Source organism: Epinephelus lanceolatus, chromosome 1 (genome assembly GCF_041903045.1).
Source record: "Epinephelus lanceolatus isolate andai-2023 chromosome 1, ASM4190304v1, whole genome shotgun sequence".
Lineage (NCBI taxonomy): Eukaryota > Metazoa > Chordata > Actinopteri > Perciformes > Serranidae > Epinephelus > Epinephelus lanceolatus.
The window spans coordinates 42,782,991-42,800,019 of record NC_135734.1 but is presented as its reverse complement, the minus strand read 5'-3'; the positions used below and the strand labels follow the sequence as shown (position 1 = coordinate 42,800,019).

The window sequence follows — 17,029 nt, the reverse complement described above, 5'->3', positions numbered from 1 at the left end:
GTGCAGCAAATGTTAAGTTTACAGTGACAACATGACAGCATCAGAATTCATGGTCATTTTTGAAACAGTTGGTCCTTGACTGAGCTTAAGTATGTTCCTGTATTCTCCAACCATCTCACTCACAGGGAAAATGTTTATCATACTGACAGTCCCTCCCCTTCGCTCCTTCTCTCAGTCCAGACTCCCCTCTGTGTGAATCAAAGATGTGATGCGTGTTTGTATTTGTCAGCAACACAGAACTCCTGTTGGTCTCTTGGTCAAATGCCAGCCGAGCCACCCGTTGAGCAGACGAAGTAGCCAACAGCTTTCTGATTGTCCACTGACCGTTATGTCACCATGGACTCCTCGCAGATGTCTGTCTGTATCTCTGTTTGTCCACTCTATTATCTGAGATGAATGAGGTCCCAGTCAGGAGGGGATAAAGGCAGCATGAGTGGGATCTCAGGTAATATCTGCTGCAGCTGTTGCAGGATGAGTCCCACGTGTTGGCATCTGGAGACGTGATTCTGAATCTGTTTTATCATGCATCACTTCAGGAAAGTTAATCCATCTGAAAGACTCGACATCAGACAGTCTCACTAGGTTTGAAGCTGATTGAGCTTCTTTTAAATTATCTGTAAACCGAAGTATAAATCACGACGAGAAGCTGGCGAGTTTCTCCTCAACATCTGTGCTCATCTTTCAGGTCTCATGATGTTTCTTTTTTTCCTGACACTCTTCCAGGTACCTGAGGCTATTGCTAAGTGCCAGCGTGCAGGCATCACTGTACGCATGGTCACCGGAGACAACATCAACACCGCCCGTGCCATCGCAACCAAGTGTGGCATCCTGCTGCCTGGGGAGGACTTCCTGTGTCTGGAGGGCAAAGAGTTCAACCAGCAGATCAGAAACGACCAGGGAGAGGTGAGACCAGGGCAGAAATGTTTTACTCAAGTTTACTGCAGACTACAAATTAAAATATTATCTAAAGCTACGTGGTGTTTTTTAGACGACTCCAGAATTCACAGCCTTGAATTTCTTTTCAATTATTGCTCAATATATCAATGACAGAATAAATCTGCAGTAAGCCGATATCTGCTGATTTATCAGTCCTGCTCTCGTTTAACTGCTGCATCAGAGTTCTGTTTTTCACTTCCTGTCCAACGTCAGTCCAGTATGCTGCGGTGTTTTAATCCTGGTCTGATCAGTGGCTGGTTTCTGAGAGTCATAAGTTTAAATTTGTAATTTGTAAATTAATTATTGTTTTGTGCCCAAAACTAAAAGTTTCTCTATTATACTAGAGAATGATACTTAGAGGTGGATGACAGGAGGGTTTTATGCTCTCATGCTTTAATTACACAGGCATGGATTGTGATTTGGCACACAATGGGCCTCATGCAGCAACTTTCTCTTAAATTTCTGTCATATTCTTTCTTAATTTTCTGGTAAGAGAAAAAAGTCAACTTCAGATGCACCAAACGTTTTTAACCATCCAGATCTGTTCTTACCCAGGTGTGCTGAATATTGAATCCTTCTTGACCATAAGTCACCTATTGCATAGGTAACGCCCCCTGAACATTATATAAGGGCAGGTGTTGTGCCATACGCAAAGACTCTGTCACATGCCCAAGAATTAGAGAGATGTCACCAACAAAAAGGCTGTAAGAAGAAGAAGAAGAAGAAGAAGAAGAAGAAGAAGAAGAAGAACTTCAGCAGTAGTAAAATTGACATACTGTTCAATAAACTTAAACAAAGTAAATATCATTTTCCAGAGTGTCGGCACTGGTGTTACAAGAAAACTAAAAACCCAGCAATGACAAAACATTTGCCGTGTCAGTAGCGGTGGTAGAGAAAGTGTTCAGATCCTTTCCTTGAGTGAGGTACTAATACCACACTGTAAAAAGACTTTGCTACAAGTAAAAATATTAAAAATGTTACATAAGTAAAAGTATGTAAGTACGATCAGGAAAATGTATAAAATTAAATAAATGTATTAAATCTATATCATTAAAAGGAAAAGCAGCAAGTGCTCACACATATGAGAATCTGGAAACATGACTCTGAAGTGTAGTGGAGGAGAAGGCATGTGGCATGAGATTAAAATACTCAAGTAAAAAGTAAAAGTACCTCAAATTTGTACTTTAGTACAATACTTGAGTAAATGTACTTAAATACATTCCAGCACAGCTCAACAAAGGGAAGCACAGTAACTGAAACTACATTAATTTGGATCCGTAGGCCAAGTATGGTAATTTTTTTAGCCCTGAAATGTAATTATCAAATCATTATACTTACTCTAAAACATAATCATCTAGATTCAGTTTTATGATATTTATGCATTTTTTTAAAATGTTCCAAAAATCTTATTTTTCCTTGTACTGGGTAACAATGTGTGAACTGTGGAATCAAGAAGTTTTTCTTTTATCTTGGGAAGAAGTCTCAACCACTCATAAAATTATCTCGTGCCTAGTGAAGAGCAAAAATAAAAAAATACTGGTGAATCCCAAACATTAATGGGTACTAACAAAACATGAACAAATTGTGGAAACACACAAAAATAAGAGAAAAAATGTTTGTATGTAGTTTCTTGAATATAATGTTTACTTTATACACCAATGTAACTATTTTTCTTGTTCTGCATTTCTAGGTGGAACAAGAGCGTCTGGACAAAGTTTGGCCCAAACTGCGCGTTCTGGCCCGTTCCTCGCCAACAGACAAACACACTCTGGTCAAAGGTGGGTTCAGTTGAATATGATGTGTACTGTTTAGCATGTGTAAAGGCTGCTTACATGTTTATTTGTTCTTGTGTACAAGGTGAGATAACTGGAGTTTTAAAGGGACAGTGCAACACAAAATCAAATATGCATGCACAGTAAGTTTGGCAGAAAGAAAATAGTTCCAACATGAAACTGCTCACAACAAGGTCTGTGGATTGTCTTGAGTAACCTGGTCATGATTTCTAGAAGCAGACATTGCTGTTGAGTTTTTTAAATATATTTTTGGGCGCTTTGAGCACCACAAGCTGAGTGTCATCTAGCTCCATTATATTGGAGAGAAGGCAGACATCTCTACAGCTGATATCTCCAACACTCACACCAAAACATTCTATGGTTAGAGGAACAATATGTATTTTTGATTTGAGGTGAACTGTCCCTTTAAAGAAAGTCTCATATTGTTAAACTCTAATTGAACAATAGTCAACAGTCGTGACCTGTTTGTGTTTTAAAAATTAATTTGTTCTTGTTTCTGTGATGTTCACACACTCATTGAAATGGAGAATTGTTGTTGTTGATCAGGAATCATCGACAGCACGGTGGGTGAGACCCGACAGGTGGTGGCAGTGACAGGAGACGGTACCAACGACGGCCCCGCCCTCAAGAAAGCTGATGTTGGCTTTGCCATGGTAACCACATCTTCATATTTTCACCTTTGTTATTCCACAGCTCGTCACTGCTTCACTCACCTGCTGCTCCAGTCTGCTCTACATCCTTACCAAAACAAAAAAACAGTTAATTACATTTTTAATGCAGTCAATAAAAACAGGGTATTTTCTCTGAGCGTCATCCACAATACCTCCTGAGCTTAATGCCATGGATTCATTAAGATAGCTGTGAAATGGACAAATCAATCAATTAATGCTGAGTCTGGATGCTCATCAATGGGGTCCCACTCTGCTGCTATGTTACTGATGTTATTCTCCAAACACCAACACACACAGAGGGACCGGCTCTGTGTTTATGTTTTATTCTTTGTCTTATCTACAGTCAATAATATCAGTCTTACATCATGGTCACAGAAAGTTAATCATAAATCAGCTAACAAACCTGATCCCTGTTCTCAGTCCTTTAAAGGACCAAGCCGTGCTCGTATGTTTCAGACTTTTAGATGTATTTTTTCCTCCACTTTCAGGAATCTATCGGTTTCTATTCATTTCTGTACAATAAGAGTTTTTGTTTTTCATAATATCTGCCATAGAACATGTACAGCAGCAGGGCTGGACCAAATGCTGATTATTATTTTTTTTTTACATTTAAAGCTACTGTTGAGGGTCTCAAAGCTTTGAATATCTGTCATTATATTTAATGACATCATCACCCTAAAAAACAAAAGAAATCCAGGAACAAAATCCTTAATTTGAATAAAGTGGTTCATCAGATTTAAATAAGTTTGTCTTTTTTTAATTAAATCAACTCTTTTAATAAATAAATGTAACATCAGGGTGTCTGCAGGTCCTTAAAAGGTCTTAAATAGTCTTAAATTTGAATTTGTGAAGTCTTAACCACTACAAACATTTAATCTAATTTCATTCAGCCATATTTTAATTTCTTTTTTTGAAAATAAGTGAAGACGTTCTGTGTGAAAGTCACATTTCTAATGTTACAAATCTTTAAAAACCAGAATACTGTCATTTTACTTCATACTTGCACTCACCTGTTGGCAAAATATAGATTGACTTAACTCACTCTATATTCCTACATAACACTTACCTCTGCACAAAACCACATGTATGCTACTTACCTGCAATGCTGCGGTGCTTGAATAAATAAAACATAATTTGTCCAAAAATCTGTCCTAAATGTGAATAAAAGGTGTCTTGAATGGGTCTTAAAAAGCATTAAATTTAACTGTCTGATAGCTGTAGACACCCTGATTATATGGTGAAGTTAGACTGCTGCTAGACCCCCTCTTTAATACAGGTGCGTGTCTCCCTCTGTGTGAGGCAAGCAGGAGAGCAAACAATTTTTTTTTTACCCTAGTGGAAATTATATTTTTGAAAGGCTAAGCGCAAACAAATATGAATTGAATCAGAATATTTTGTTTAAAACATGTTGTTACATTTGGAAATGTTATTGGAAATGTTTGGATCACACAAGTTGGAAACAATCCTACACAGCCACCACTGGAACCCAATCCTACAATTAAATTAAAACTAATAATATTAGTGTGGCCTCTTTGTGTGCAACTGTGCAGCAATACTGGGTTTAAACAGAATAAATAGACATGGGGGAAAAAAACGCTGTGCAGCTTTCGAGTGTTAATTTGGAATTCAAATGTCGATGTCGATGACATGCCTGTCTGAAACATGTAGTGACTGTGATTAAAATGAGGAGTTTGTGGGCTCTGGTGAATCAAAGGGTTAAACACAGTTGTGAACTAGCAGCAGCAGCACATTGGTTCCCCCGAGAAACACCTCTGAAATACAGACAAAGGCACTGATTGAAGCGGTTCTGCCTCCCGTCAGTGTTTATGATGAATGAATGTTTTACCTGCTGCTGATCAGAAAATATTCAAAGTGTTGTCTCTCCCAGCCGATGCCAGAGCACAAAGATTTACACTGAACCCGGCTGATCAGCTGATATTAAAGCCGACGCTGATAAACTAAAAGCGCAGTGCAGGGCCTGTGGATGAGCCGAGTAACATCAGCCGCCTCCTCTGAGTGTTGTTGTGACCTTTGTTTACTGAGCAAAGTCATCTGAACACCAGAGCCTCCTGCAGGCTGCTGAGCAGCTGCTCTGCTGTCAAACAACAATCTGACAACAGTTACTGTTCCCAAACACATCACAGGGCCAGGCTGGAGATTTAAACCAGTGACCTTTCAGTCCTAATGTGTCCCATTTGGAATATTTTCAGTTTGCACCCATGTGTCCCAGTTCAATTATCACCTGTTCAGCTGGAAAACAGAGAGCGATCCACCTCCGTCTGCCTGGGAGAGGCTGCCTCTGCAGAGAGACACAGCGACTCACATCACAGCTTCTGCTAACACGACACTCCTTCTCCAGTTTTAATTTGTGTCAGATAATTGGGTTTAAAATATTGTCACTTAAAGCTTTGTACACTCAAGCTGCATTATCCTTTAAACCAGAGGCCACTGGCCAGGTTGTTCTCATTGTTCTCTCCAAAAAAGAACCTCCAGTATTTTTTAACAATAAATTTCAACTGTATCCACTCTGAAACTGAGCAGCTGGTTTTCCCCTCTCCTCTCCTTCATTCCTGTAAAACTGCTTTGCAGGTACAGAAGAAAAATACTGCTGAGAACAGCAGCTCTGTCCTGCAGATGACACAGGAAAAAGGCACATTAAAGCTCCAAGAATAACAATCATAAACTCATTAAAATGTGCCTTTTTAGCTTGTGACCCATCTGTCTGAAATCCTAACCCAGGATCTGCTCCTTCTTATCAGGGAATCGCCGGCACAGATGTGGCAAAGGAGGCTTCTGACATCATCCTGACTGACGACAACTTCACCAGCATCGTCAAGGCCGTCATGTGGGGAAGAAACGTCTACGACAGCATCTCGAAGTTCCTGCAGTTCCAGCTGACTGTCAACGTGGTGGCCGTGATCGTGGCTTTCACCGGCGCCTGCATCACACAGGTAGACTGAAGGCCTGAAGGCTGCATGTTAATGTGGGATCACTGTTTATGCTATCATCACAGCTGCTTAAACACCAGGATGCCAAACTCACCAGACTCCATTTAAATAAACAGTAATTTAAGTGTGTATGAAGCCAGAATATTTTCACATCTAACTGGGTGAATTCAGGGTTTATTTCAACCAAACCAGAGCTGGTGATGAGACGAACCAGGGTGGTTTTTGTGAGTTTTAGTTTGTTTCTGCTGACTTTAGGTTACGTATGTTTTGTGATGATAAAATGACTGTTTATTTAAATGAAGTCTGGTGAGGTTGGTGATGGCAATTTCAGGGCTGTTTCTGGTTAAACAAAGTGGATCTTAAACCCACCAAACTCTTTCAGTATGGTACCTTTGGAACCAAAAGTAACCCTTCAGACATGGTACCTAGACCCTAGAGTTTCCACTGCAAACAGTACTCTTAAATGTGGGTGGGGTTGATGTTACTCACTGTATTTCCTGGCTCTTCACCAGTGACACAGATGGAAGTCTGCACCTCGTTTATCGTCCACAGAACGAGACTGTACGCTGACATTTTCAGAACAAAATAAAACAGGCTGCAGTGAGTCTTTTTGTTTTATAGTTACAGTCTACTAATAAAACTCTCCACAGTATGAACAGTGGTTACATGAGCCTCAAAACCAGCCACAGCTCAGCCCTGAGCAGAGTGACCGTCCTCTACTGACCAATGAGACTACAGTGTTCACAGCTCCACCTTTTAGTACCGGATCTGTGTGCTAGGTACCCCAACAGAGGGGGGACCAAACATGGGGAGGGTATTGAATTGTTCCATTGGTACCATCCACAACTTTTCACAGTGGAAACAGAAAAGCGCACTGATTATTAACCAATAGGTCTGTCTCTGTAGGGATCCTTTCCATGAATTGTCAGACACTTAGAAAAATAATCTGAACACGTAAGTGGATAAAACAAGCACTTTTATTGGATGTAAATTGACGATGCACACATGCCCTGAGTGATTACACTGCAGCCTTTTTGTGGCTGCTTTCTGTGGTGCACTCTCTCAATACTGGACCAGTTTCAAAAGTTGTTGCTTCTTTTAGTCACTTAGACACAAAAACAATGGAAAATAGAGGCCAGTGTGGAAAAAATACAGACGTTACCCTTTAATATCACCAGGATGAAACGTCCCCTGTCCCGTACATTTGTCTGTTGATTGAACCTGATTCAGGATGCACACGTTTGGATGAGAACAAATGAAGAGAGCACACACTGTGTTGTGCAACATGTTGGCTGCACTCAGCTGTTAGTAAATCAGTGTTTCTACCTTCTCTGTGGATTTTGATGATTGAACATGAACGGCAGCTTGTGTCTTGATGGTTATATTAAATTTTGAGGCTCGCTGTTGTGTTGATGCATTTGCTCTTCTGTGATTTTCGTTCTGATCAAATCTCCACAGAAACAGAAAAATGAGTCATTTTTTGATGTGACCGTCGCAGCGCTGTGAGGAGGCGAGGCAGCCGTGTCGCATTTTTTTGTTTCATAATGTGTCTCTAATCAGGAAACTGAACTCCTGACACAATAAAAAAAGTAACTTGCGGCTGTGTATTAATTGAAAGGCTCACAGCTGGCAGGACAGATAACTACCTCGGCTGCAGAGTAGAGAGCTCAAAGTAGGCTAAGATACAGCCTGAAACCATGGCAACACGTCACCATCATAATCCTGGAATATAACAGGGCCTCAGCAGGTCTGTGGTCTCCGTGTTTATACTCACTGATCATCCAGCGCTTGGTCTCTGTTAGGCCACTGACATGTTGGCACAGATCATTAAAACATGGTAAACTGATTCATGTCTTTATTGTATGTACAGAGGAATGTTTCAGGGGCGGAGGTTTGGGTTCACAAGTGGAGGGGGTCCAGTGAAATGTGCGTGTGTAAATGCTTGTTCCTGCATTTATGTGCATTTGAATCAGTCCAGCAGACAACACACTGGGATATAATTGGTCATTATTACAGTGCTGTGGAATGAAAAAAACTTACTTAAAGGAATGCTTCACCCCAAATGATCATTTGTGTATCAGTTACTGTACGTGCACACCAAGAGCTGCAAAAGCTGCCAAGGCGACCGATTCAATTCATTTTCAATGGGCACCAGCGACCACGGCTGCAAAAGTTGCAAAGCTGTAAAGCGTCCGCGTTTTGGTGACCAGAGCATCAGATGAAAGTTGGGGAGTCATAAACTTTATGCAAATTAGCTATGACACATTTCGGCTGCAAATGACCAGCCACCAATCGACAGTAGATGTCCATCGCTTGTGTGGAACCCAGAGAACATCCTTGGAAACTTTAGTTCACAGAGTTCTTTATGATTCGAGCCTGTTTATATGTAGGGACTGAAATCAAAAGGAGCAGGTGTGGGAAACCGTGTCCGGAGTAGTTGGTTTGCCTGGTGCGGTTGATATTGAGAAGGAATTTTTTAAAACTAGGGGCAAATACATCCATGCTAATATAACGCTGAGCTTGCTAATCTCCCTTGTTTCATGTGAATGTGACGATTTCTTTACTCATGTAGCCTAGCTGCTGGCGCTGAGCAGCCAACAAAGGTGCTGTGCTCCAGCCAGTAACCTGCTTTGCGGCTCCTTGAAATTGACAAGTACGATCGAACATTCGAATGTATGACGTCTTGAGCGACTTGAGCTGCCAACAATATTTTGGATAGCAGCTTTGCAGCTTTTGCAGCTCTTGGTGATATTGAATTTGTGAAGAAATGTTTTGTCTAGCAGCCTCCACGCTGAACGAAGAATCCAAAAACAGAGGAAATTCTTAGTGAATTGAAGTAAAGGTCGTATCCAGTCATTTGCTCAGTCGTTCCCAAACAGACATATCTTTCTGTCAGGGAACTGAACTGAAACTGAAACTTATTTTTGTCCTCTTCAGAGCCAGACTCCACTGACAACAGCAATTTCACCTCACTGGACACTCACTGGGCTACAACTGCTTCAGTCAGTTTTTTTGTTACTGTTAATATGTGACTTCAGTGTTTTAGGGGATAAGTTTGAAGTCACACAGTAACATGCATGCACACACTGCACAAGTAATATACAAATAATAATACATTTTATTCATGTAGCGCTTTTTATGGCACTCAAAGACACTTTTGAGAAGCTAAAACAATCATCAAATAGAATACACTAAAAATGTATAACACACAAAATAATTCACACACTCACTTACTTTGAAACCTGTGCAGATTGGTTTGATTTCTTTTTAAAACATGGGAAGAAGTCAATGAAAAACAACAGAAGAAATGACCCCAAAAAACAGCAAGACATTCGTAAAAAGAGAAAATGAAAAACAACAAAATTTGTAAAAACAAAAAGAAAAAGAAAAATGCTGGAAAATGTGCTGAAAAATTTAAAAACTCTGTAACATAATTTTAAAATAAATAAAATAATTATTAATATAGTTTTCCCAGGCTTTATTTTTTCCCTAGTTTTTTTTTTAAATAATTTAAAAAATCTTTAAAATTTTTTGCAATTTGTGGGACATTTCTTATGAAGTTGCTTTTTGCCTTTTTTCATGTTTTTTTTAAAGAAACTGCATCAATTTGCTCAGGTTGTCAACAGTTTAAATACTTGCAAAAGGCATCTGAAAGCCATGCAAGAAAAGTGATGTTGCTCCAGGCAGCTTCAAGCTGTTTTGAAAGGCTGAGTTTTGACGAGTGATTTGATTTGGGAGCGGTCGGTGCAGTCCTGAAAGTGTTTGGGGAGAAAGTTCCAGAGGGAGGGGGCGGTGCTGGAGGAGGCTCTGTCGCTCCAGGTCCCGTGCTTAGTCCTGACTGATGGAGACAGGAGGTTGGCATCAGAGGAGCAGAGGCTGAGCGAAGGAGAGTGGCAGTGGGGCAGGCCAGTGAGGCAGGAGGGGGCCTGGTCATGCAAGGCTTTGTGAGTGAGGACGAGGACTTTGAATTGGGTCTGGAGGACAGCGGTGGTGTGATCACAGGAGCACGAGCAGCAGGATTCTGAATGCACTGGATTTTGTGTGGGACTTTGGATGCTGTACCATAAAGAATGCTGTCTGGATGTGATGACGGCATGGATCGGAGCTTTTGCAGCACAGAGGGAGTGATGGGCGGAGACGAGCTGTGTTTTTTAGGTGGTAAAAGGCAGTTCTGGTGATTTGATTGATGTGGTGTTCGAAGACGAGGTTGCTGTCGAAAATAACTGAGGTTTTGGATGTGTGCGGAGGAATGCAGAGTGGAGTTATCAGTGGTTAGGCAGATGTTGTGACTGTGAGTGGCTTCAGATTTGGGGCCGATGATGCTCATTTGGCAGATGAAGTATTTCTTAAAAGGAAAACTCTGCTGATTTTACACATCCAAGTGTGTTTACAAGTGTTTTGGGATTACTAGTGCATATGTGAAAGAAGCTTTATGTCTCCACAGGGAGCTGTGAAAAGTCTGGTAACTTACCTCAAGTGATGTCACTTGAGTCAGCGTTAGATAGGGCTGAAGACTCCACCTTTAAAATGGAAAAAAAACTGACAGAAGGGAGCTTACCTTTACCTTTAGTTGCTGCTGGCATAACCTAGCAGGATCCCTTACCAAACTGTCTGAAATCCAGATGCATCGTTGGTAATGTAGGCGCAAGTTTTTGACAAGGAAAAAGAATGTTTGGAATAAAACAGATGAAATCTCTGGTTCTGCTGCAGTGATGTCAGTCTCCTTTTTTTGTGAAACTGTCTATCATGGAGCTCCTTGGCAGTGGAACATTAAGAACACAAGCCATGTGACCGAGATGTCTCTGGTTTGCTTCCAGCTGTGGGACCTTTGTTGCCTGTCATAATCTCTTTCCCTCTCTCCAGTTCCAGTTTGACTCTGCACTTTAATCTTCAGTAAAGGTGAAAAGCGGCCAATAGAAAAATATTAAAACATGTGTTAAAGGAGTGTTAAATCTGCGCAGCAGTCTTTTAAAATTATGTTTAGTTTCCCTGATAGAGACCTGATACTGTATGACCGATAATGTTGCATTTGCATTTTTACTACAAAGACTGTCCTGTACTGTCATATGTTCAACTGATGTTCAATTCAGCATCTTTAAGGAGAACAGAAATATGACTTCATTTTTTTTTCTCCTGGAAAACAAGCAGAGAACATTGTTCTTTTTCAGTACTGTCTAGTTTCTGCATATGGCCTCAATAACATCCACCAATACATGTGCCAGTGGAAATACTCAGCTTATACTCAGCCAGAATATGCAGTAACATTGTGTTTCATTCAGCTCACATGTGCAGACATGTTTTTGAATCTCTCTGTTGAACTGGCTGGGGTCCAAAGGCGGACTCCACCAGTGGCTGCAGACACGTCATCATGAGGTGACAAACTCAAGAGAATTGAGAGTGAATGTGAAGTGGATTTTGGAGGTTTGCATGTAAAGTGAAGCTGCTGGTGAAGAACTGAGGTGAAGGAGCATTTGTTCAAGTTTAAAAGTATTTAATTTGAGAAGCAAAATCTGCACCTATCTTAAAGCTGTACTTTTCACAATGTGCTGAGATGGAGACGCGTTATTGGTTGTTGCTTATGTTTTCCTATTGTCTGTTTACTCACAGATTTTCACTTCTTCCTGTAAGTTAAACTCCTCACCTCTCCTCCTCTTCCTCCTCTTCCTCCTGCAGGACTCCCCTCTGAAGGCCGTGCAGATGCTCTGGGTCAACCTCATCATGGACACTCTGGCTTCTCTCGCTCTGGCCACCGAGCCGCCCACCGAGTCTCTGCTGCTACGTAAACCATACGGCCGTGACAAGCCTCTCATCTCCAGGACCATGATGAAGAACATCCTGGGTCATGCCGTGTACCAGCTCGTCATCATCTTCACCCTACTCTTTGCTGGTGAGTTAAACCAAGTTTTAGAATTATTTTTCAGTTTGTAAAAAAAACAGTATGTGAATCCATTTTAGGGGAAGTCCATGGATAAAATATCTATTATTTTTTTGTTTCTCAGGCGAAACGTTTTTTGACATTGATAGCGGACGCAACGCCCCCCTGCACTCGCCACCATCGGAGCACTACACCATCGTGTTCAACGTGTTTGTCATGATGCAGCTTTTCAACGAAATCAACGCCAGGAAGATCCACGGAGAGAGGAACGTGTTCGAGGGCGTCTACAGGAACCCCATCTTCTGCAGTGTCGTACTGGGCACCTTCGCCCTGCAGGTAACTACACCAGCGCCATCATCATCATCATCACCTAATGCAGTGATTCCAAAACCTTTTCTCACTTGTTCTTGTTTTTTGAGATACTTAGATTAAAATATAGGTGTAAAAAAGATTAAATTGAATTTCTAATACGAGGGAGGAAGGGGGTTTTCATATTCTGAGCTACATGCTGACAAAAAACCAACCAGCCTCAACCTTAAAGGCCCACCCGCACAAAAGTCAAGGGCAGCGTGGCTTTTCTGAATCACTGCCCACAATGAACTTTAAAAGTCTTTCACATCAGGGCTTCTTGCAACCGATCAAAGCAACACCTTGCCTAATATAAAGGCTGCCCCCACTAATGCCAGAAGAAATAATTATGTTTTTTAGCAAACATTAACCTTCAAAGAGAAACAAGAAATGCTACACAGTAAATGCCACGCATTTAATGAGGTAATTGTTAAGATAGTAATCTATCAGCTAAATTAAAGCTAATTAGCTGATATGCTGCACTGCATCCACTCTCTGTATTGTCTGATGTGATTTGTAGCGTTTGTTATTTGGATTTGTTGTTTGCTTAAATGTTATTTTGTATTATGTGTATTTATGTAAAACAGTTTATGGCCTCGGACACGACAAATTTCATAATTTTTCAAATCAAATCAAATTAATCACAATATGAGATGTGTCACGATCTGTTTTACAAGTTGTTAAGACTAAGTTGTTGCAACTTTTACCAGCTGAAGTTAGCTTCGTAATTTTCGGGCTGAAGTTGATATCAGCATGGAGCCTCATGCCCGCTGAGGAGCTCCTCTGAAAACTACATACCTGTAACAGCTTTTCTTCTGCCTAGAGGAACACTGAAGTGACGAAAGTCGGGTAGCAATCTGCAAATACACAAAGAAATTCCCCCAAAAAGATCTGTGGATACATTTATTTAATTTACAAATAAATACAAAACATTTGTGAATATCTTTCTGACATTTGTTTTTATTTGTGAATCTCAATTCTATGCTTGTGTTTTTAAAAAAAAATATTTTTGTAATTTGTGTATTTGCAGATCATTTTTATGCATGCAAAAAAGTTTTTTGCATTTACAAATCTCTTTTTGTATATTTGGGAGGTGTTTTATTCGGTTGTCGATCTGTTCACTCAGACAATATTAGGACAAATCTATCTCTGTATTCCTCTTGTGCCGGGAGAGTAGCTTCTTTAATATATGAGCTAAAAAGTCCCTCAAAGCTGTGTTCTAAGAACTACAATCTTTTTTAGTTTTTGTGGTGTGAACACAAAATAAAGGGGGATTCTCAGAACTATGAAAAAGTTCCTTTGATCCGAAAACCCCTCGTGTCTCTGTGCCTCGACATGTGGTGCAGTCAGTTTTTACACAAACTTCTTCACAAGCTTTTCAAACATAAATCTTTAAAATAAGCAACTCACAAATATTAAGCATTGTTTTTTAAGGGCTCGCTAATTTCCTAAAACAGCTGGTCACTGTAGATTTAGCAAACATTACTTTTTAGGGACTATTTTCAGTGGCGTATTCATCCACATTAGGTGCCCTGAGTATCTGGGGCAGCAGGACCATGTGCGTTACACTCAGTCAAAATTAACTACACAGTAATGAGGGACCTGTCAGCTAATGCGTCCCGTATGTTTCTTTTTCTCCCTCAGATCATCATCGTTCAGTTCGGAGGAAAGCCATTCTCCTGCACGGCTCTGACCATCGACCAGTGGCTGTGGTGCGTGTTCATCGGCGTGGGAGAGCTGTTGTGGGGACAGGTGAGAACCAGAACCAGAGCCTCAGGTGTTCAGCTCTGCATCAGAGCCAAACATTAAACACGAGCTCGAGCTCTGAGAACAAACAACATGTACTGAGGAGGAGATGAAGAGGTGGATACATGAGGTCTGTGGCAGCAAACTGTTGCCTGTCACACTTGCGCTGCTGCAGCGTTGCCATCACAACCATCGCCATGGTAATGAGCTCCGCACATGAAAGCAGCGCAACTCCTGTTTACAAGCGGCGAGGGAAAACAAACCCAGCGTGTCAGTCCCTTTGTGGATACACACAAACACACCATCACATGCATGATCCTGTTAACATGTACTCACACACACACACAGGCGCAGAAGGCACAGATTATATAGAGGAAAAAAGTTCAGTCATAAGAAGCCTGGTGGGTTCAGTGGAAGGGCAGAGACAGAACAGAGACGCAGAAAGATGCTGACAGAAACAGGCTGATCTGAGCTCTTTTGTTTCGAACAGAGAGAGAAGGTGACAGAAATATAAAAAGCTGAAGTGCAGCTGCAGCAGGAGGCTGGGTGTGTCTCTCTACTCTTTTTAAACTGAGCAATGAACAAACATCAATACAAAAAAATAGTACAGGTAATATTGTTTGATGTACAGTAAAGTCAATACGACATTACGTAAGATGTCTGTTTGATTAAGATATGTGAACATAGTAATGAGCTTGCTTCACTCTAAGCCATAAGGAACGTTTGTTTCATGATAAAGAATTTTACAGAAAGTATTTAAAACACGAGTTGATTTGTCAGGATTTCTATGAGGAAAAAACACTTGAGCTTTCATGGATTTTATCAAAAACTAAGTTCAAACTTTCCCTTGAATTCTGTAAAAACTTAAAGAGACGCTAAAGAGAATTTATGATGAAAAAAGGACAGAGGCAGGAGAGGGAGAGATTTCCTTCAAGCTCAGAAAACACTGGATCCTACATTTCCCATAATGCATCCTTATGTCAAACAATGACGTGGTAAACCAGGGACAGACTGGCAACAAAAACAGCTCAGGAATTTGTTTTGTTTAAACTCAGAACTAAATTAGAACCAGCAGGCTCTACCCACAGGAGCGCACTAAATTCACACGACATCAGGGGGTCAAGTCATTTCAGTTCAGGGACACATAAAGTCCAATTTGATCTCAGTTGGGCCAGACCAGTAAAATCACTGCATAACTTATAACTTATAAAAATGTATTCGGTCCATTTTTTCCAGTGTTATCTGATTGATCAAGTCGCAGTCTTAAAAGAAAGGTGATTTTCTCCATACAGCGACTTTCGTTAAAACTTGCACTCCAGTCGTCCTTTGAAGGGGGCTCGCTTGTAGCCACCTCCGTGTGATGCTTTCTTGCCTGCGGCCAAAAGTACTTAGTAAAGATAATTGTCCTGGGTCATGAGATTGTCTGATGTTTTACCTAAGTACCATATGAGAAAAGATCAACTTCTATTCCAAAGATGTTCCTCATTTCTTTGGCAATCTCTTGCCAATATGGAGAAGCCAGAGATTTCTTAAGAAAAATAAGTACACTTTAAATAATATCTGATACAGATTCTTTTGTACTGAAGCTGCTGTTGACAATATTTTGCACAGTGTTAAATATCTTTAGATATTAGATGACCTCTAGCTCATCAGGTAGAGTGTGCGCCCGCAGCCTGGGTTTGAGTCCAAACTATAGGCCTGCCCCATTCTCTCGCCCCCCTTTCCTGTCACTCTCTTGCTGTTCTGAAATAAAGACAAAAACTAATCTTAGAAAAAAATCTTTAAATATGACAACATACGTATTTATTGTTTTTTCAGAGACCTGTACTCTGGTCAGGGTGGAAAAGCCTCTGAAGCAGCATCTAACATGAACTAGGCCACTTAGTGTTTACCTTGCTCCTGAAATTAGACACCTCTTAGACTTCACAAGTGCATCAGTATTAGTTGTGCAAAGTCATCCAGTGGGCCAGATTAGACCCTTTGGTGGGCCGGATCTGGCTGCGAGATTTAAGTCTGACACTCCTGCTCTATATATTAGCACAAAACACATCACATTCACACTGAGTAAGTATTTTAAATCAGTGGTTCCCAGCTGGGTGGTCGTGATCAAGTGTCTTGGCAACATGTCAAGTTTGTAAAAAAAAGACTTAATTTTAAAGTACAGTGAACTTCCATTTTAGAGATTATATTTTAAAGTGCTGTTTTCCTGCTGTGGAGTGAGTGACTAACGGACAGCTGCTTGACAGAGACAGCAAACTAGCTTGACGACATGGCCAAACGCAAGTATGACGCAGAATATATTAAACTGTGTGGACCTTGAACTGATGACTGAGGCCAATGACCCGTAGCTGGACCATTTGGGAACCACTGTTTTAAATCATTTATTGCTCATATGGCTATCAAATATTATGTGCTGTAGGGGTAGCCAACATGGGTCCTGCTAGCGCCTGGTTGCCCACAGGGAGCCGATGAGTTGCCTGCAGGGCACATCCTAAAAATAACTGCAGTTGAGAGAGCCGTCAATCGCATCTTCATGGTTCGTGGTCAGCTGAGGTTAAAACTGTAGTGCACCCATGTAGCGACACTCACAGGACACGGTGACGCACGTGGCGAAGAAAGCAGAAGCATACATGAGTGACTACGTCCACATTTTTTAAAATAAGATGTTAACAAAGTATACAGTGGTTGGGGGGAAAATGGCCGGCCCTCGCA

At 40.9% G+C, this 17,029-nt stretch overlaps 1 protein-coding gene across 5 annotated transcripts in view; it reads left to right on the top strand.

The window, feature by feature from the left end:
- LOC117256551 (plasma membrane calcium-transporting ATPase 1-like) overlaps positions 1–17,029 on the top strand; it is a 145,344-nt gene that overhangs the window by 112,118 nt on the left and 16,197 nt on the right. For all 5 annotated transcript variants that reach the window (XM_033626033.2, XM_033626028.2, XM_078170773.1 and 2 more), the window contains 7 exons: positions 724–903; positions 2,627–2,714; positions 3,276–3,382; positions 6,160–6,351; positions 12,022–12,235; positions 12,348–12,559; positions 14,216–14,323. In XM_033626033.2, coding sequence (XP_033481924.1) covers positions 724–903; positions 2,627–2,714; positions 3,276–3,382; positions 6,160–6,351; positions 12,022–12,235; positions 12,348–12,559; positions 14,216–14,323 — 1,101 coding nt within the window. The remainder of the gene's footprint in view (positions 1–723; positions 904–2,626; positions 2,715–3,275; positions 3,383–6,159; positions 6,352–12,021; positions 12,236–12,347; positions 12,560–14,215; positions 14,324–17,029) is intronic.